The 22,235-nt window shown below is 35.9% G+C and overlaps 2 protein-coding genes across 3 annotated transcripts in view; one reads left to right on the top strand and one right to left on the bottom strand.

Moving 5' to 3' along the window:
- TRDN (triadin) overlaps window positions 1-18,843 on the top strand; it is a 356,769-nt gene extending 337,926 nt beyond the window's left edge. For both annotated transcript variants that reach the window (XM_073893863.1, XM_073893862.1), the window contains 3 exons: window positions 12,829-12,870; window positions 14,840-14,878; window positions 17,801-18,843. In XM_073893863.1, coding sequence (XP_073749964.1) covers window positions 12,829-12,870; window positions 14,840-14,878; window positions 17,801-17,940 — 221 coding nt within the window. In that variant the 3' untranslated portion in view covers window positions 17,941-18,843. The remainder of the gene's footprint in view (window positions 1-12,828; window positions 12,871-14,839; window positions 14,879-17,800) is intronic.
- Window positions 1-22,235, bottom strand: part of CLVS2 (clavesin 2) — a 502,444-nt gene that overhangs the window by 293,026 nt on the left and 187,183 nt on the right. The gene's annotated exons all lie outside the window — the stretch shown is intronic.

The following is a 22,235-nucleotide window of genomic DNA, read 5'->3' as shown; positions in this document are numbered from 1 at the left end:
CAGTCTTACACAAAGATTATCCTCTTTTAACCAGCTTTTAATTTAATCATGTAGTGGTCAGAGAAAATGGTCTACTCTTTAAAATGTGTTGAGCTTTATCTTATGAACAAATATATTATCAGTTTTTGTAAATATTCCATATGTCATTGAGAATAATGTGCGTTTTCTAATGGTTGGAAGTGTGATTCTATATTGAGTCAAGCTTCATTGTTTTTCAATTACCCTGTATCTTCATTAATTTTTTGAATATCAGAAGTATCAATAATTGAATAAACTATATTGAAATCTCCCACTATGATGGCAAATTATCGGTTTATCCCTATAGTGTTATCAACTTTTATATCAAGAGCTGTTTTTTAAGTTCTATGCAAGCTTCACTGTATCTTTCTAGTGAATTGAACATTTATCTTTTATGATAGCCCCTTTTTAAAAAGATTTTATTTATTTATTGGAGAGAGAGTGAGTGAGAGAGAGCAGGAGCAAGGGGAGGAGTAGAAGGAGAGGGAGAAGCAGGCTCCCCGTAGGATCATGACCTGAGCCGAAGGCAGATGCTTAACAAACTGAGCCACCCAGATGCCCCATAATAACTTCTATATTCCATATAATGATCTTTTTGTAAGTAAAATTACCTTTTTTTTTTAATGAAAGGTTTCTTGAATTTAAAATTTTCCCAGCTTTTTTTTGGTTAGTTTTTTTTCAAAATTTTTTTTACAAACCTTTATTTTATGTCTTTTCATGACATTTTGTTTCAGATGTCATTAGTAAATAACATAAAGCTAAAATTTACTTTTTATTTTACCCAGTACAATGACCTTCACTTTTAATCTGATGAATTTCAACTAGTTCTTACCATCTTACTGGTTTTATATTTCTCATGCCCTCTCAATACTTCTTTATATTCTTTCTTGTCTTTTACAAATTGAGCATTTTTCCCTAAATGTGTTTTTATTCTCCATCTTCTAGTCTCTCCTTATCTGGAAAGACTACACTCTATTTCTCTTACTTTAGTGGTCACCCTTGACATTTTACTATGCACAAAGAATAAAATGACTATAAATCACCCTCTCTCTCAACAAGAGAAGGATGCTAAAACATTTAAATTTCATCACATCCAGTGCTGATTTTCATGCCAATTTTGTTCAATATTTTAATTCTAACCTTTCAAAGGATCTGAATGTCAAATTGTGTCAGTATTATTTCTTCCATCAATATGTGTCTGTCTTCCCCTCCAGGTTTCTCAGAGTCAATGCTACCATCTCTCTTGCATCTCTGACTTGGTTTCGACATCATGCTTCTCCAGCAGCACCTGCTTTAGAAGTGTCTTGAGCAAAGACCTATTGGTGGAAAACATTCTCAGTTTTTATTTATCTGACAATGTCTTTAAATCATCCTCATTCCCCAAAGCCTGTTGCACAAAATCTCGGTCACTGGTTATGAACTTTGCACACTTTCCATATATTATTTCACTGTATTGATGTCTCTTCTTCCCCAAAGCCAGGGAAATTATGTTAACAGTAGAATTGTCATTCCTTCCCATGTGATCTATCTTTTTCTCTGTCTTCTTTAAATATTTTCTCTTTGCCTTTGAGCCACTGCAGATTCACTATAGTTTATGGAGTGAGAGCTTCTTTTACTGCAAAATTCCTCCAGGACACATGGAGTCAGTCCTTTTTTTCCTTTTACCAGTTTGGAGAATTCATAGCTATTATTTCTTTAAATATCATCTTTTCTTTTTTTTCCTTCTGCTGATTATTAATATGTTAGGTATGCACACTTTTTCTTCTTTCAAGATCTCTTTCGAATTTTTCATCTCCTCATTTCTCTATGCTCTATTTAGTGTAATTTGATCAGTTTTAACATACATTCACTAATTATTTCTTCAGCTCTATATAATATGTTATTTATCTCATCTGGTGAGATTTTATATAATTTATATTTTTATTATAATAGTTACTTTTCAAGTCTTACTGGTTGTTGTCATAATCTATTCCTTGGCCTTATTTTTGAATTCATATTTTATCTCTTAAAACATTTCATCTCTATATCAAAGTTTGAGCATAGCAATTTCAGTATCTGAAGTACTTTGTTATGTAAAGTTGTTGTTTATTGTTTCTTCAGACTCTCCCTCCTGATGTTTTTTTTTTTTCTTTCTGTGATTGGAAATCTGATGATGAGCTCATACTCACTTTTATCTAAACGAATCTTTCTTTGTCTCTGTTGTCCCTGTCCTGCTCAACTTTTATTCCACTCCTAGCAGTTTGTTACCATTTGTGGGGTCCTGTCCTGGAAGTGAGCCCTGGCTCATAGGTTTCCCAAGGTCACAGGGTACCTGATGGTACCTACACTCTGACCTCATGGTGAACCCTTTATGCTCACCTGCTCTTGAACTGGGCAAAGCTCCTCCCAGTTTCAGCTGATGATCAAGTTATCATTACTCACTTTTCAGAAAGTACCTCCTGGCTGTTTGGGGGTTCCCTGTTTGGGGTGTCTCTCAGACTCCCTCCTGTCTCCCTCTGCTTCCTCTTTTACAGATACCTGGTAGGTTTTGACTATTTGTTTGTTCCAATCCACTGCATTTTAGGGCTCATTTCATTTGGTTATAAATATTGTCCATGGGCCTCATTATCTGTTTTTACAAGGGGATTTGGAAAGGATTTAAATACTGTGTTGTTGCAATCTTCTCAGAATCCCAGGAGGCAGTTATATTTTCATCCCACCATCCCTGGCTTAGCAAAAGCTCACAACCTCTGTCCCCCATTTTGCTCCTTGCACATTTAGAGTCTGAGTTCCAGTTTTAGTCCAAGCACTCGTCCACAGGATGACCTACCATTTCATGTATCAGCAGGTTTTCTTTTTCCCCCTCTCAGAGCAGGAAGGAGGATTCTGGAGGGTTCCTTTACCTCCTCTGAGCTCAGCACTGCAAAAAAAAGTATGATTTTTTAGTTAATATTGTCTATCATGTTATCAGTAGAATTAGAGTCCAATAGTTGCTTTTTTAATGTTTTCCACAAATCTTCTTTTAACCAGATTCTTGCCTAAATTAAATTAATTTAGTGAAATTAAATTAAATTAAATTAAAAACCGAAACCCTGAAGTTCTAGTTCCTGGTGATAGTATAGAATTTGTTATTAAAATGTTAGACAATTCTTAATCATAGAATCCTAAATTTCATCTTCCGTAAAATCCATTCTCAGTTAATACATATATGCACAAACCTTTGAAAAAGGAAAATATACCTTCTTATAGCATTTAGTTTAAAGCTTATTTCAGGATATATATTTTTTCCTAAAAATGATCATTTTATACAATGACTAACTTTTATTTTGTTTTGTTTTGTTGGGGGCCTTTGTTGGGGTGGAATATTATTGGAGATCACTTGCTGGAATGGAATGCTGATGAATACTAATAGCAATGTAGTTTTTGTTAAAAACAAATTAGCACCAAATTCATGATAGAAATACAGAAGTCATCATCGGGTAGTGGCTGATAACAGGGAAACTGGTTTAAAAGCTGTGTAAACTTGGGAATGCTACATAACACCTCTGTGCTTGATAGCCTTATTTCTAAAATGTGGATAATAATAATATTACATCATAGAAATTTGGGGGAGATTAAATAAGGTAAAATGGCATGTGCATAAATAATAATTGGTGTCTAATAAGTGATTATTAATTGGCATCCATGAGGGTGATGTGATCATGATGGTGATGGTAATGATTATGGCATGCTGTGTTACTTTACCTAGTTAGGAACAGGTTTCACTTACTAAGCTTTTGTGTCGAATTGGATAACACGGTAAGATAAAATCATAATGAGAAAAAACATCTTATTCATTTTGGGGTGGATTTAAAACAACCCTGCTTTTTAGAGCAAGGGTGATTATGCTCATGGAAATTTTGCTTCAGGAGAAAAAAAATGGAGCAGTAACTTGGTTGAAGCTTCTAAATGGGTACCAGCTGCTGTGCTTACCTCTTCTGATCACTCCTTTTGCTAGACCTCAGAGAAAGTCTGTGTATAAGGCACACTTGGTGAAATGTTTGTCACTGTTGATTATCAGTCTTTGGGTACCAGCAGCGCGGCCTCATTCATTTATTGGTGATGTTAAGTTGTTCTGACTTTGCCCTCAAGACAGTTGTGTCTTATCCTCAGACTGACAGGACAGATACTCAGAGAGGATTGCATACGTTTATTGAACACCCTTGGATTCACTGGGTGCAAAATTCAAAATGTGACCAGTCTCTGCAGTCTTTATTACCCCCTGAGGTCAATCTCAAGAATTCTGTGGATATTGCTCAGTGTAGCAGTTAATTTTCTTTAAAACTCGTGATCTTTTAAAAAAATAGTATAGCCGAGCCTTCCACACCAGAAAACGAAAATAAACTGGCTATCAACTGCTGCCTTGAACTACCATGGATTCTCCTGATTGCTTGAAAATATATTAACTCTTAGGATGTAATATGCCATCAAACCATTTACACATAAATCAGCAAATCCACTGAGAAAAAAACTTAAAGCTTTTGGTATTTCTATAGGGACAAAGTGATGCAGTGAATTAGATAAAATAAGAGGAGTGAAAATGAAAAAGAAAATCCATGCAAAGTTACTTTTGTGTCGATGCTTTAGGATCCCAGCTTTTCTTGAAAATCTGCACAAATCAGAATAGATTGCTAGTAGAAATAAACACGCAGTAACTGCTGGTACACATGTATGCATTATTTAGGTAGTTTTTACTTATTTATCATGCTTGCTAAGAGTACACAGAGCAGGCTGGGCACTACCCAGGAAATTTTATCTTTAAAAACAAGAAAAATAAAATGCACAATCTATGCCATCAATGTGGTTTCCTTGAAATTTTTCTTCTCTCCAAATTACAATCTCTTTTAACCTTTCCCGTTATTTTACACACCCCTAAGCTCCCATGCTCAGATGTGGAAGCATTGCTTCTCACCCAAGATTTATCACTCCGTGTTTCTCCTTGACTCCATCATCCCTTTGTGCCTCCCCTGATGCTGGCTCCCTCCATCCTGCATCTTCAGTTCTCGCTCTAAGAAACTCTCCTCCCTTCACCTGCAGATATCTTCAGACTCTTCTCTCAGATGAAATTTTCCTTGTTCCTTCTGCTTCCTGAAGTTGTTGTACTTTTGCTTTCATTTACAATCACACTTCGGAAATGTCTCCCACCAACTCTTCAGGCAACCTGAGTATTGCCCTCCAACATTTTCCTCAAATAACACACTCAAAGCTCAACCCAGACATCCTAACTGTTGAACTTATCTTTCTCACTTCTTCCCCGTTCTCTGGTGCACTCAACATTGTTGGTTTCTCATCCTTTTTGAAATGTTTTCCTCTCTTGGTTTTCATAATATCAGACTGTTGTTTTCAGTCTGAGCATATTTCCTCCGTATGGGCTTCTGCTGCTTTTTCTTTTTCCAGAGGATTGGTTCTTCCATTCTCGGCTCTCTTTCTTCCTCTTCACACTCAGAGGGGTTATCCCACCTTGCTATCCACCTTTTTGTGGATAAGACCCCAAATTGTTCTGAAGCCTAACCTGCCTTGTCGGCTCTCGAACCACATTTTCAACTCCCAGCTTCACCTGTTGTCTGCACAGGTTCACAACTGACCTTCCTATCTTATCTTTCTTCTTTCACCTACCCCTCAACCCCAGCAAATCCTAAAGGGAATTGCCATATGATTTCCATTCTTTAGTCACTTAGACCTCAAACTTCAAATTCTACTTTGACTAATCACTCTTCTTGGTCTCTGGCTCCAATTCAGTTGTCAGTTCATGTTAGCTTGGACTATTTCTCCTCTGAACCATTGCAGTGTCTTCCCAGCCCGTCCCTCTCTGATTTCTGTCATTCCTCCGTTTCATGTCTACGAAATAGATCTTTTCCAAAACTTCAAATTGATTAGGCTATTTATACAATGAGTGTTCAATATTTCCTCATGGCAAATTTAGAATTTGTTCTACATTTCTTAGCCTGAAGATCTAAAGCCTCTACGATCCAGTCTTAAACTACATTTTAAATCTTTTTTCTATAATCATTGTCTATACATATGGGAGACACCAAAACAATTCAACTCTCCATGTTCCTGATTTTCCTCCATCCTTTGATCCTGTCATTCTGTTTTCATGGATTTTTCTTCCCATTTCTGGCCATGGGATCCTTCACAGTCCATCTCCAGTTCATCATGATTCTTCAAGGTCTGTCTTCCACAAGATAGCTTCCAGAAGATTTCTTTGATCTCTGTCGTTCCACTATTGAAAACATCTCACACTTATTTTGACGGTTGTCATATACTACCTTGCAACCCATAATATCTTATTTCTGTTTGGATACTGGTCCATTTTCTCTACTTGACTGCAAGTTACTTCTTTCAGTTTTTCCAGGGCACAGAGCAAAGTGCTCTGAGAGTAGAGATAGAAAGTTTAGTTGAAAGAGTGAAGGTCTAGAACAAAAGCCCTATTGTACATATTAATGTCATCATTAAAAAAACAAAGGCTCAGGGCGCCTGGGTGGCTCAGTCCTTAAGCATCTGCCTTCGGCTCAGGTCAGGATCCCAAGGTCCTGGGATCAAGCCCTGGGAGCCCTCGTTGGGCTCCCTGCTCCGCAGGAAGCCTGCTTCTCCCTCTCCCACTCCCCCTGCTTGTGTATCCTCTCTCGCTGTGTCTCTCTCTGTCAAATAAATAAAATCTTTTAAAAATATTAAAACCACTGTACATATAATTTTCTAATTAATTAATACGTATATGTGTGATGTGATAGTGGTGTTAAATTTATTCCAGTTATCCAAATTTAGGAAGGATGGTTTTAATACAGAAAAAAGAAGAAAGGGAAAGAAAAGAAGAGAAAGCAAGCGAGCAAGCAAGAAATTGATATCTTATCCTAAATCTAAAAATTTTACATTCATTGTATATTTCAACTTAGTTTAAAATTTATCTTTTAATGCAAAATTAGCATTCGTTATTTGACAAATAGTTGCTATTGTATGTAATAATTTTTCCATAAAATAAAAAGGTAGCTGGAAATACAATCAGGTGTTTCTTCTGTAGTAATTCTTTTTGAAGAATCCAGTTTTGCTTTTTCTCTATCCTGCTTATATCTTGCATTGTCTTACTTGTTTCTGTGTCAGAGAAATATGTTTTATTTCCTTCAAAATGTAACTTTTACTTTCTTGTTTTCTCAACTACTTTGACTTGTTATTGGTTTATATGGCTAACGAACTTATTTTTTTTTAATAATTGCCTTTCCTTTTGACAGGTTTATGTTTAATTATTTCCTTTGGTAATATGTTGGTTATTTCATAGAGATAGAATTCTTCATTTAGAGTAGCATTTCTCAATGTAATAATCTTTGGGTCTCTAAGATCTCCAAAATCCTCTCAGGTCGTCCAAAATATTTTACATTTTAACACTCGGCCATTACTTACCTCTGTCACTCTCATTTTTTCACAAGTATACAGTGGAATTCTCCAAAAGCTAAATGGCATGTGAGAACATCATCACTCTTATGACTAAGGAGTTGTTTGCTTGAGGATCCTTGTGTTTAAAAAAAAAATGTCTATTTTAATTTCTATTACATTGATTATCAATAGACCTAATCCACATAAACAAATGTTCTTTGGGGTCCTTAATTTTTTAAGATTGTAAAGGGTTTCTGTAACCAAAAATTTGAGAACTACCATTTTAGAAAATAAGAAATGGAACCAAGATAAGATTGCTTGTGAGAATGATAAATTTGTAATTTTTAGTATAAAATTTGTTAATTCATATATCAAGCCCATATATTTAAAAATACATGTAGGGGCGCCTGGGTGGCTCAGATGGTTAAGTGTCTGCCTTCGGCCCAGGTCATGATCCCAGGGTCCTGGGATGGAGCCCCGCATCAGGCTCCCTGCTCAGCGGGGAGCCTGCTTCTCCCTCTCCCTCTGTTGTTCCCCCTGCCTGTGCTCTCTCGCTCTCTCTGTCAAATAAATAAATAAAATCTTTAAGAAAAATAAAAAATAAAAATATATGCAATTATACACCATACCTATCATTGAACTGAGACTAGACTCCACATTTTTTCATGTTCTTAGAATTCCCCTCCAGTCAAATTTTACTTAGTGTTCATATCAATGCTATATAAATATATATATCCATATATATCCATATATATTTGTATGGTATATGAACACACACACACATACACACACACACTCAATCTCCTTAATGCCAAGATATTGGCTGTTTAAGTTTTATCTGTTTTCTGCCTCATGGAACCCAGGCTACCCTTGACTCCATACAGACAGACTTATCTCCTGAACTTTCCTAAAGTCCCATCCTGCTCTGACTCTCTGTTTGATCCATGCTGGGGATCAGACTTGGAGCTCAGCGAATACTTTCAGGCAAAGGGAAAAGAGAATTTCTGATTTTTTTTCAGGGTATTACACTCAATCACAGAATAACACACACACATATATACATATTATATTCATAAATTTAAATGTTTATAAATGTATATACATATATTTAAGTATTGGAACAGACTCATGTCAAATGAGGCAGATTGTGGAATTGAGACAAAGAAGAAATTCCTTCAGTTAATGAAAAGATCTGAGCACTACTTGAAAATACAAAATTTAAACCTCTTTATCATGATAATTTTATTATTTTCATAAACTAATAATTGTCTAAGAACCCTGTGTCTGTAGCCTTAATTCAATAAGTATAAAAGAGTTATATGAAAGCCAGACTTTGACATCAAAATGTTTAGAAGACTGAAACGGTAGCCACACAGACAAGACCTCCCATGTGACTCTGTTATAGTAGAGATGTCTGAATTTGATAAGAAAGGGGATTCATAATTATTTGTGATTCCTTTTGAATCTAAGTTTTTTTTTTAATCTAAATTTCTATATAAGTAAAGAATGGAGTCTACAATTTGAAAGTCAGGATAATATTTTCATTCTTAATTGTTTGGAATATGATTGCCTAAATTACAGTGTTTATGCAAACAGAACAGATATATTTTCCTCCTTCATTGTCATTATCATTTTCAAATACAGCTAAGTAACTCCTCTGAAGGAGAATGGATTGTTGGAGGAGGGACACTCCATCTCTGCTCTGTACAAGTTAATAATTCATGCAGCCAGCAATATAATGCATAGGTTCTAGGATCAGAGAGAACTGGGTTTAAGAGGCCATCCTCAAGGGATAGAATGGCACAGTGATTAATAACACAATCTCTAGAACCAGAATGCCTGAGTCTGAATCCCAGTTTTCCCCAATAACTAGCTCTGGGAACTTGAGTCTCCAGCCTTCAACTGTCCTACTTACAAAGTGGGAATAGTAATAATACCCTCTTCGCAGATTTGCCGAGGAAGTGAAATATGTTATTCTTCATAAAGTGCTTAGAACAGTGGCTGACACATACCAGGTATACTATTTGCGAAATAAATATAAATCCTTATTCAAGTGGCTCTGATTTAGGTAGATTGCGGTCTATGGTCCATTCCTGCCACTTAACTCACTCTGTGACCTTGGACAGCACTTAACCCCTCTCTGCCCCATCTGTACAGAAGATTTAAAGTAAGAGCAACTACCTCACAAAGGAGTTGTCAGAATTGAATGTGCTAAGAAATATGAAATAATAAGGCACAGCCGATGGTGTTAAGAAATATCAAATATCATTGCTATCATTAAAAGTGACCACTCAACTCACTCAGTTTTGCCTATTAACTCAATTCATGTCACTTCTAAACTTTTCCAGACATCCTGCCTTCTGTCTTTCTTCCTATTAGACACTTGCAATTTCATGACCAGCTAACACCACAATTGGACTCCTAGAAAATTAAACTTTTCATGATCCCCAGCTAATGAGTGCCTCCTGGGATTTCCTTGTTGCTGGGAATGGCACCACTATCTTCCTCCAAACTCAAAAAAAAAAAAAAAATGCATTATGTGATCCCTTATTGTATTAAGCTCTTGCATTCACATGTACTCAATCCCATTTAACTCTACCTACAAAGCCTCATCTACACTCAACTCCTTCAGTGACTTCCAGTCACAGAAATCATTGTTTCTATGTTGACCAATAAAATACATTCCCAATTTCTTTCTCTGAATCCATTTTCTCATATTCTAGTCTGGTTATTTTTACAAAATACATTAAAATATGATTCCCTTCTTGAACACTTTTTAAATGAAAAGATACCATTTATTAAGGGATATGTGCAGAAAATAAAATTCATTGTGCTCTAAAATTGTACAAGGTATACAAATCATTTTCTAAAAATCAATATTGTAATAGCTGTGATGTTTCAGTGATAAGATATGGGTAATTCTTCCTTCCCCTCTCTTTCTCAAATGATGCAGGTACACTCAGCTTATCACAGAACCCCAAGGCCTCTAACTCATTATCTGATTCTGCTTCCCAGTCATTGTCCTTAGACTTAAGAACCTTTGTCATCCCTGTTTGGCTTAAAGGCTGCACTGTCCAGCTCAGAGACTTTTAAGGCAACAAATATCAAATTATTCACTTTTAGCAGCTTGAATTGTTTATTTTTCAGACTCAAGTGGGGTATCTGCACTGATCTGACCCTAAAAACTTACGAAAGTAAAACATCACGTTCCTTATTCTTGTGCAAATTTAACAAAAAATCAAAACATCTCTCCTATTCAACTCCAAAATTGGATGCAGCTGTTATATATTGATATTTCTTGACTTTTTCCACATCTCATCTTAAGTATACTTCCTCAGGTAAACCGTCCAAGGGAAAATAATAAAAATAAAAAATAAATTAGACTTCATAAAATATTTTCCTGACTATCCCTCCCAAAAAAGCAAGTCGCACCTTAAAATTCCATTGGCACGTGTTGATACTTCTTTTATGGAAATGACTATACCTTTTTAGAGTCAAATACATGTTTTATCCAAACCACACTCATCTAATCAATGCACAAGTTATAAAAGTAAATGAACTGTAAGTATGCTGTTTCTTTTTTGTATTCTGAACAGTGACAATCTCAGTACATTCATTATTCCTAGTTCAGTAAATTTCTGTTGCTGTTAAGTTGCGTACAAAGAGACTGCATCTCTATAGCAACTGCCCTGGGCTTGCAGTTTGCCTTCTTGTGTCTCGGTTTTCCCTGTTAGCCTGAGCAATTGACATGTGACTCACTTCTTACCAGCTTTTATCACTTGTAGCTGGTTTATGCTGGGTGAGAATACAGAATTTGGAAAAGAGAAGAAGCTAAGGTTTTTATTCTACCCATATTCATTTCTGCAGGGATAACAAATGGATCCAAAGAATAAGTAACTTAGTCTTAAGTGTGCTATAACCTACAAAAATAAAATCTATATTTCTTGTGTGTAAGAACCTGGCATTATTTTACTTTTATAAACATCGCCCATAGAAACTAGCAGATTCTTGCTACGCAATGAAAATATAACTATTATTTGACTCTTCTAAAAACTCTGGCATCATTTTAAAAATATCGTTGGGGGTATTTCAAAATATCATGTACCCATTTATACCTTTTCTTATTCATAGCTGCTAACTGAGAAGTTTAAGACCACGGTTATTTAATCCAATATTTAATTGAGTTAAGCTTATATTGAAATATTTCTAAACCAATCGGGTTGAAATTTTAATAATTCACTGCTGTGGACCAAGTGGATCCTCCAGTCCACAGTTAAGTGACACTGCCAAGGGCAGGAGCAAAGGATGCTCAGACTGGGGAAGTCATGAATGCCCTGAGCTAAGTCCTTGAATGAAGTGAAGCCAGTTTGCAACCAACATACTTGAGACCCTGATGTAGAGAGTAAGACGTGGCCAGAGCTGGAGTGGCTCTTGCCTGCATTTAAACTCTGCTCCAGCCTGACAAGAAAAACAAAACCATAAAAAAGCCATTTTGGGGTTTCGGTCTTTGCCTCTGAGTCCTGATGTGACTTTTCCCCCAAGGTTGTTAATTAAAAAAATAAAATTTTAAATAAATAGTTTAAAAATATTCACTGCAAGAAAATGCTAATAATTTTTTCCCATTTTGTTCTTTTACATAATAACATCTCTTCCTAAAGGTCACATTTCTTTCTTATTAGAGAAAATTTGCATACTGACCTATTTTACCCCTTTTCTATTTATCAGTGAGCAGCTGGTATGCAAAATCTGGATAAATATTAGAAAACCAACCCTCTTTCAGATCATCACGAATGCTAAAAGGTTGATGTGAATATTTAAAGATCATTTAGTTGTATTGTCTTAGAATTATCTCTAACTTAAAATTTCTTCCACATTATTCCATATGTACCTGTACACAAAACACCAAGTAATTCACATAATGTACCTTAAGAGTCATTGTTTATGTATTGAGCTTTGGTTCAACTTTTAATGTCTTTTAATTGCCTATATAACTGTCAAAAGACTAAAATCTAATCAGTCCACTAATAAAATATGTGCGTGGATATTTTTCTCATGATCCAGCTTGTGGATATGAAGCTATTTACCTCAAATTTCCTAAATTCCAAAAGCACTCGTGGTTTGGGGAAGGAGATTTAGGAATCAGAGAGGAGAGTCACGTTTGGGAGTCATTGCTGGCCCTTCTTTCCGTAGTCAGCCTTTGCCAGCCTGCTGACCACAACCTGGCATGGTATCCATTTCCTCCCCACCTTCCTCCGTCAGAGATGTTGCCTTGTTTGTCCTGAAGTTTTTGTTCATAGTGACACTAGATGCTGAGTTCATAGAGTAAGATATCCTGTGACTCAAAAATCTTTAAATATAAAATTTCCTCTTTGGGAAATCTGGAAAATAGACTATAGATTCATGTGTCCTTTCTTTACTCTCTAGGAGAAGATTTGGAAGATGTATCAGCTTCAAAGAAAGCTAAAGGTGAGCTCATGATCTTCACTATATTTATGAATTTTCTGTTAAGGCTACCTGTAATGTTTTGTCTGTTTTATTAAACTATTCTTGATCTAGTCCTCAGCTTTTCCTAAGTAATGTTTAGTTGGTAACCTTATTTTTTAAACAAATAGCTTTTTTACATTATTTGGAAAAATATATATATAATGCATATCTGCACATAGTTGGACACTGGTTTATCTGAAAGTGATTATTAGACGTATTTCTTGTCCAATTTGCTTATAAGAACAATACTTCAAAATTATCAATTAACCAAGAATTGTGGGGATGTTATTTGACAGGAAGAGGACCACATAAGTGTTCAAAGATGAAGTTGACGTATTTTTTTAAAGATTTTATTTATTGAGGGAGAGTGCACACATACATGACCAGGGTGGGGGTGAGAAGCAGATTCCCCTCTGAGCAGGGACCCCCTCCCATGCGGGGCTGGATCCCAGGACCCTGAGATCATGACCTGACCCGAAGGTAGACACTTAACTGACGGAGCCAACCAGGCACGCGACGTATTTTTATTAAGAAAATTTGAAATTATTTGCCTATACTACCTGTGATGACAGAGAGGAAGGAAGGGAGGGAGAGAGGAAGCAAAGACAAACCTCAGAAAAATGTACCACAACCAGATGAATAATCTTGAGCAAGTCTTTTCAGGACTAAATTTCTTTATCTGTATTGTAAAGGTTTCAACTAATTTGATGTGTGTGTGTGTGTGTGTGTGTGTGTGTGTGTGTGTGTGTGTGTTTTCCCTGAAGGGTTTCCTGGCCCTCTAGTTTGGCTTGTTATGTAATAAATATTTTCTATTCTACTTTCCTGTACATAATAGAGTTCACCTAAGAGTTGTTCTTGCCATGAAAATATAAGTAGTATAGCAGTGCCCAGAATTAATTAACAGTGTAGAAAATAGTGCTTTGAGGAAAGACATAAGGGAATGGACACCTGAGTTTTATTAAATGATTTACACTTGTCCTAAGATATGTTTTTGAATACTGAATTTTCAGATTTTTTTCAACTTGAATTATTAAAAACCACAACTCTTAATATGTTTTCAACTTCTAGACCATTGCTGAGATTCTCAAACTATATTATATATAAATCTTCTGACAATCTTCTTAGAATGGAATAAATTTGGGTTGGAGCCTAAGAACTACCTTTATATCAGCCTCCAAGTAATAGTGAAACTCTTGGTATGTGGATCATAGTTTGAGAAGAAAGGTCCTTGAACACGTTTAGAACTTGATGAAATCTAAAACCTAACTTTCAATGAAACACACACACTCACATCTTCCTAACATTTCAGAGTTTTACAAAAAACCACCCCCCAAAGCCTAAATATGGACACCAGTGAAGAACTTCTAACTTAGAGAAAGGGGTCCAAATAGATAGCTTCAATTTATCCAGCATATCTACATGGTGTGTATCACTGCAGCAGAGAAGTCCTTGAGCCAGATGAGAAAAAGAAGGATAGAGGACACCCGTCTATTGATATTCTTTCTTGGCCAGAGTGATCACTAAAAAGTTAAGTTCCTCAAAAATTTAGAATGATTTTGACTGAACTATTCATCATTTAGCCAGCTCACTCTTACCATATTATAACTCTGAACATCAATGACCTTTCTAAGAAAGAAATGTGTGTCAACTAGCTCTAATCCACTAACATCCAACACATCAGGACCCGTTTTCCTATTTGAACAATTGCCGGTCAAACACCACATTCTTTTCTTCCACTGTCTCCTCTTCTGCCCCTGGTTCTCACCTATAAAACATTATAGTGAGAGATTGAGCAGAATCTAAATAAGAACCTAGTGTATATTATAAGGAGGGCATTAACTCCTGTTTCTTTCATATTGTGGATCTGTTTAGACATTTTCAGGTCCCTACGTATTTGTGTGATAGCTGGGAATGTACACATTATTTACCTTCATATTTTTGTATCCACTAGAAGAAGCTGAAGATGTGTCTTCCACAAAGAGGCAAAAAAGTAAGTTTATAATTACATTAAAACTATGGAATCATTCTCTATTAGAGGTAGTAGCTATAAATTGACACTTCAAGACTCTTAAGAAGGCCAGTATTAGAAAAAAAATATGTTTAGCACAGACATGAAGAATAACATTAAAGTAGGTCATTTATATTTCAAAAAGAATTTCATCCCTCTTTGTGTCATGCAAGAGGCACATGTTTGGAAGAATTACAAAGTACGGACTGAAGTGGCAGTTTTGCAAAACGTTTTACACAGCTGTGATCCTGAGCACTCTAACTGAACTTGTGCTTAAATGTATGTTACTGTCTGCTTTGTAATAAGACAGCTGAAGTGATATGCTAAACTTTTTTATACCAAAAAGAAAAAAAATGTAGAAATAGGATTCAGCGATTCAATTGCGTAGAAACTCGCTTCTAAGATTGAAAGTCCTTTTTGGTTTTTCCAGATATATGGCAGGCTCTTAATATTCAATCTTTGGGATTGTTGATTTTAGAATGCAATCAACATTCATGTGCAGTTACAAAATTCAATATCCAAGATTCTCATTATTCTGGTACTTCCAAATTATACATTTTTCTTCAAATGGTAAAACAATACATTTTGCATTCACATTTGCATTAACGTCATTGCTGGACAGACTAAAGGAAGCAATGTTTGAAATAGTTATGACAGAAGTTTGTTTCACATAATGATTTTGTTTTATTTTTTTTAATTTTTTACATTTTATTTATTTTTTTGAGAGAGAGAGAGAGAGAACACGAGGGGTGGGGGGTAAGGGCAGAGGGAGAGGGAGAAACAGGCTCCCCGCTGAGCAGGGAGTCCTACACGGGCTGGATCCCAGGACCCTGAGATCGTGACCTGAGCCAAAGGCAGACACTCACCCGACTGAGCCACCCAGGCACCCCTCACATAATGATTTTAAAGTAAAGAATAGACATTTATCTGAGGAAATGACATCAATAATGTTCTCTGGATTCTAAATGTTTCTTTAATGTATTTCTGTAGGAAATTACTAAAATGCCCACTACAATAGCAAATGCCTCCTACTCTGCATTAATACTTGATTCATTGAACAAATATTAAGTGCCTACTATGTTCCAAGGTCTGCTTTAATGCTGGGGTCATTGCAACAGGCAAGAGATAGTCATTTATAACTCCTCATACCAATATCTTGTGAGAAATATGGGGAAATAAGCAGTCTTAACAACACTTTTCAATATTATTGAAAAATCTATAAATAAATCAATTCAATATTTTTAGTAAAAAAGTTACCAAATATTTAAGTTCAATTGGGAGAGTTACTGTAGAAAAACAATACTTCCTATTTTCACCCTACTATAAGGTAGTTCTATAGTCTGATATTCCTGAGTCTTTTATATAAGCTCTAAGATTTGCAACTATAATGATATTTTCCTTAACAGCCTATCAACATCAATTAAGTAGATGTGTCAGAACTGTGCCCATGTCTGCTAGGTTCAGCTGGAAGTTAGCCTCTCTCTGCTGGACTCTTCCGCTATTAGCACTGGTGCTACCATTCCTCTTGACGCAGCCCAGCTTTTTTGCCATTCTGTCAGTAGCCCATCAAATCCCCAAGCGGTCAACTTCGGGGGTGGGGGCAGGTTGTGTTACTGCTTCTCTCTGAAGCTAGAACTAAATACTAATAGTAATAGTAATAATAATTCTGGATGTTGGATGCTGAATAACAAACTGAGGGTTCTGGGGGGGTTGGGGGGATGGGCTAGCCTGGTAATGGGTATTAAAGAGGGCACGTTCTGCGTGGAGCACTGGGTTTTATGCACAAACAATGAATCATGGAACACTACATCAAAAACTAATGATGTAATGTATGGTGATTAACATAACAATAAAAAATGAAAAAAAAAAAAGAATTCTGGATGAGATGAAGTAGAGAGGAAAGAACTAAATTCAAGATTTCTCCAAACTACTTTCATCACTGAAAACGAGTGATTCAAGTCAGCTGACACCCAAGGAGATGAAATCAAAATAATCCCTTGTTGCTTCCTTCAGCTGCTTTCTACCCAACCTTTACTTTATTCCACTTCATAAGCCTTTAGGCTCGTATGAATTTGGCCAGCTTCACCATATTCCACGTAGCAGTCACTTCAACGGTCATTCTCTTTCCTGGCCATAGGCAAAAAGTGGTTCGTTAACAGAAGCAAATAAATAAAATGGAAAACACTGAAGAGTCAGTAGGTGCCCATGATTGTTTGGAGAAGCTAAAGTCACCATCTCTTAACAAAGCTGCTACCTGGGAGGATGGGGAACGTTGGCAGCTCAAGCTCACACCCACTGCACTACACTGCCTTGCTTGTTTTAACACCTTTTCTGTGTTGTTGCTGCTCTGAGGGCAGAGCTGCTACCTGGAAGCATAATCGGAATGTAACTCTGCCATCTCAGGAGAGCACTTGCCTCCAGAGTAAGGGCAAGTGGAAAACCTCAAGACTCTAGGAACCACAAGACTCTCTGTGGTTTTATTAAAACACTGAAAGAAAAAAAATCAGTTACTTTGCATATCGATAAGCTCATGCTTTAAAATCTGTTACTATCCAACAGTTTTTCTGAGTGCAGTGCACATCAATAGCTTCCTAGAATGTAAGTACTTTGACTTTCTATGCCAGATCATTTTTATTATCATTTATGAAGGGCTTATTATGTGCCAGGAAAGATTTCAAGTGCTTCACATATATTTACTGATTTAATTTCCAGAACATTTCTAGGAAGCTTTTGCTATTGTTTTGATTTTACGCGAGGAATCCAAGACACAATGAGGTTTATTGACTTTCTTGTTATTGTCAAGGCTATGTAACTGTCCACCTACATTGTACTATCTGTCTGTTTCACCTTTGTTCCTACTTGTGTTCTCCTTGTTTTAACAAGTTTTCATGCTCTATTCCATAGGCCCCATCAGTTTCTTCCAGTGCGTCTACTTGGATGGATACAATGGCTATGGATTTCAGTTTCCTGTCACTCCTGCACACCGTCCTGGAGAGAGCACTGACCAGCCAAGTTCTCCAGGACAGAAGCAACAAGGACAATAGACACACACGCAGGATCCTTACAAGTGCTTTAAGACTTTGAAAATAGAATCTTCTGTTTGTCTGCAGTGGCATAGGCAATTGAAATCATGAATCTGGGGAATTTCTCTGAAGATGTTTTACTCTTCTGCCTCGTCTAGAGAGAAAGTGTGAGCAAGGGGATTGAATGATAAGCAAACATGTTGAAAGATCTGGCACTCAAGAATCTGTTATTTGTGTTTGTTGCTAGGCGTGGATGCTTATATTTTTCTATTTCTACTCACTGTAGGGTTGCTCACAGGTTAATTTAGTTTACTTAATAATGGTCTTTTAAACATAATTGACACAATTATAAAATGGAATTCCGATTTCAGTTAGGTATATTTCTAAATGACAACACAGACTATGCTTTCAGTTTAAAGAGTAAGGAGCTTATACAAAAGCTACTCTTTATCGTGTAGATCTCTAAACGCAATCTGCCCACTAAGGTGATGTTTAATAGTTTAACTTTATTTATGTCTCTTTCTATTTCAGTTGTGGTAATGATCTAAGAATGGGTAATAGTTGCACCAAAGAGTGCTGTAAGTTCCTTGTGATGCTCTTTTAGATAGAATTCAAAATATCTCTGAACTTTGGACATGATAAGATGGAGTAGAAATGTCTGATAAATCTTATCTCTAAGATTTGTATTGAATTACAATTAGGACATTCACTCCAGTGGAAATATACCATCCAGTTAGGCAGGTCTGGTGAATCATTTGTTTAAAATAAACGCAAATGAGATGTAGTATTTTCAGATTTCTCCAGACTATGCCCTCAGGAAAATGTCACCTGGGTGAAATTTTAGATCAATCACTAAATTTGGGTGACAGATGCAAAAGTATCTAATTTCACTTTAATAGGATCTTTCTGTGCAGTTAAATAGGTTTTCTTTCTCAAAAAAATACATATATATATAAATAAATATATAAATGAATGTCCTCAAAATTAAAGAAATACATTTTAACAAATATATATATATATATAAATAAATGAATGTCATCAAAATTAAAGAAATGCATTTTAACCCTAAGTGCTTCATGAGATGTCTTACTTGTTTTTTAGGTAAGTGGTTATCAGTGCCAATGAAATGAATGACAATCTTTAACTTATTTGATGATGCATCACTGGGAATGACTATTTTGGTTTTGTCATCTTTTTGTCTACCGGTGATATGAACACTTATGTTCTTTACCACATTTTTCTATCAATGTTAAAAGTTATGCCAATGTGACCTTTATCATGTTTACAGTTGCAACTCAACCTATGACAAATTAACTCAGGAAATAAGTTATCTTTTCTGGAATTGTAATTACCCTCTGGTAGGGTAACCAGAGCCAATACTAGCCAAGTGATTTATTTTCAAGGACTGCAACTATCTAAATTCTTTAAGTCCAATTTAGAACACTGTTTTACTAAAATATCATTAGGCTAGGGCATCAAGAACACATTCAGTATCAATAATGGATTTTCAGTGACTTGGTGAAAAGAGTTAGTCTCAGGCACATGCTAGTGTCTGCTAACTCACACTACAAAAGCCAACGTTATAATGAATCAAGATTAATGACACTCTTTTGGGGGACCTGGAGTATCTGACTTCAGGCCTGACCAGATGGTATTATCTTACAAAGCCCCTTCATGTAGCAATGGAAACTTGTGGGTAGGACAGTGGATAAAGTTTATTGCTCAACTGCTCCTACAACTTGTCCAATTTAATGAAGAAGGGCAAATACGACAGTTGTTTAGATCTCATAGAATGGTTTATCCATTCTTTCATTCAATGGATATTTATTGAGTACTTACGTTTTCTAGGGCACCATGTTAGACATTGGACTGTGTAAGAAAAATATCAGAAATAAATTCTATTCTGAGTACTGTCCTGACACAATGTGTGCCCTTAGAAAACTTCCTAAATGTACTACGCTTGTTTCCCTATGTGTGAAATAGGGATCAAGACAAACAACCTGATACCTCACAGATGTACTGTGGACAATGACAACATATCTTAATACAAAAATGATGTCAAAATAAATTTCTGAAATAATACTTTTGGATGTGGCACTAATTTTTCCTCTGAGTGCTTTTCTACATTATATCATTGTTTCTTCGCTGTCATTATAAAAACTACTTCATAAAAAGTAAAAAATGACAATTTATTGTAACCAAATTTAAACAAACCAATTAAGATGTAAACAACATTAATAATGATTGTTAAGGTTTATCTGCGTAAAGTTACAATGGTGATAGCACTTGAAAAACATGAATTAACTCTCATCTGTTTGAATGATTCCATCGAATAAAGTATTTCTAGTCCTTGCAAGTTTGTGCTTTACATTTTAAAGAGAAAAGATAAATGGTTGGTTTAAAAGTTTTTGTCTTTAATAGGGCACTCACAGTTCATGTCATATTGATCATAAATATGTAAGCATTTAAAAATTGTTTTAGTCCTCCACTTTGTCCAATTAGTATGAGCTACACATCCCAACCATCTGCTCTTCCTCAAACTTCACTTCCTCTTAATAGATGATGGCCTATAGAAAAATAGAAACTACCTAAGGTTTTTATTTATGTTCAGTTTTCATAAAGTCTGATAAATCTTCATTCAAAAGGGACAGGTCTTTTTCAGAATAATTTCCATGGAAAGCCCCTCTATATTTGATTCATTCTGGTAAATCCCTGTAAAAACTCCTCATAGAAATTTTTGGAAACTGAAACTGTATTTCCTTGAGTTATTTTACTGGAAGAAAGCAAAGAGAATAATGAGTGTTATTGCTGACAGAAAACTCAGGGACCATCTAGCTCACCTGGCACATGGAGAAAATAAACCTAATCCCTAGAGAAATGCATAAATTTGCTCAAAGTCACTGACTGCTTCAAAGCCTGGTCTAGAACCTTGGTCTGCTAGCTCCTAAATGCCCTTAACTACATCTTCAGTGTGTTTTTACAAAACTTAGTTTATCCAGGATCTCAAAATCCAGTTTTTGGATTATAATCAGTGTCAGATATGTAACCCTAAATGGAAAAACTTGCTTTTTCCTATATAAGAGCTGAAAAGGACCGTAAAATTGATTCACATTCACTTGCTTTAGAGATACAGAAAAGGGATCTCAGAGAGGTTAGGTGACATGCCAGAGTCACACTGCTAGTAGTAGCAGAACTAAACCCCAAACTCAAGGGTTCTGTTTTCTCATCCACTGCATATTCTTTACTCTGCATGATGCCAGGTGATGTCTCCACCATTATAAGCTTCCCTCTGTAATTTGCAAATTCATTAAAGCGTGGAAACTCAGCATAGCTTTCCAGAAACTGGCCTCCTGACAGCACTGTTCCACTCCTTTCAGGCTTATATTACTTCTACCCTGTACCTTTTCCCCTTGTTTTTTGTTTGTTTGTTTGTTTTGTTTTGTTTTGTTTAAAGGTTTTATTTATTTATTTGAGAGAGAGAATGAGAGATAGAAAGCATGAGAGGGAAGAGGGTCAGAGAGAGAAGCAGACTCCCTGCTGAGCAGGGAGCCCGATGTGGGACTCCATCCCGGGACTCCAGGATCATGACCTGAGCCGAAGGCAGACGCTTAACCAACTTAGCCACCCAGGTGCCCCCTTTTCCCCTTGTTAATCCTGTATGCCCATAAAATATTTAGACATTCCTGTAGATGTTTTCTCTTGTGTACAAAAATAAATAGCTTCATTTCCCCATATTATTTAACTGCAAAAATGTTTTAAGTCACTCTAAGACCCCAAATATTTACCCCAAATAAAAAGAAAACAAAAAACAACTCTCTTTAAATATATCATGACTCATTCAAAGATGTGAGTTAAAATAAAAACATATGCTTTCCAAAACACATCTATACTCTAAAGGGAAGCTCAGAATAAATAATGAAGTGAATTAGTGCTTATTAATATTTAAGCCATACAAATTTTAGTAAGAAGTGCATGTTAACAAATAATAATAGCAAAGAAGAAAATTCTTGGTTTCCTACACAGTAACGTTCAGCTCCTGGTCACATGCACCTTGCAAGATTATCAATTCCCATGTCCATGCTCTGTGGTAAACTTTCAGCAAGAACTAACTGCTTGCATCAAGTCAGTAGTGCTATTTTACTTTTTTTCCCTACCACATCCAAATTGCCCTTAAAACACTTAATAGGAGTATACTTCATACTATACTTCATACAACAGGAGTATACTTCAGAGTTGCCAGCCAGATGTGTTTTCAGAATAAAAGTGCTGAGGCAGAGTTCAGTGGACTAGTGGCCCTCAAACCTGAGGTCAGATTC

This window comes from Callorhinus ursinus, unplaced genomic scaffold (assembly GCF_003265705.2).
Source record: "Callorhinus ursinus isolate GAN/ISIS: 27379988/994484 unplaced genomic scaffold, GSC_fseal_2.0 scaffold6, whole genome shotgun sequence".
Classification (NCBI taxonomy): Eukaryota; Metazoa; Chordata; class Mammalia; order Carnivora; family Otariidae; genus Callorhinus; species Callorhinus ursinus.
This window is presented reverse-complemented; position numbering and strand designations above follow the sequence as displayed.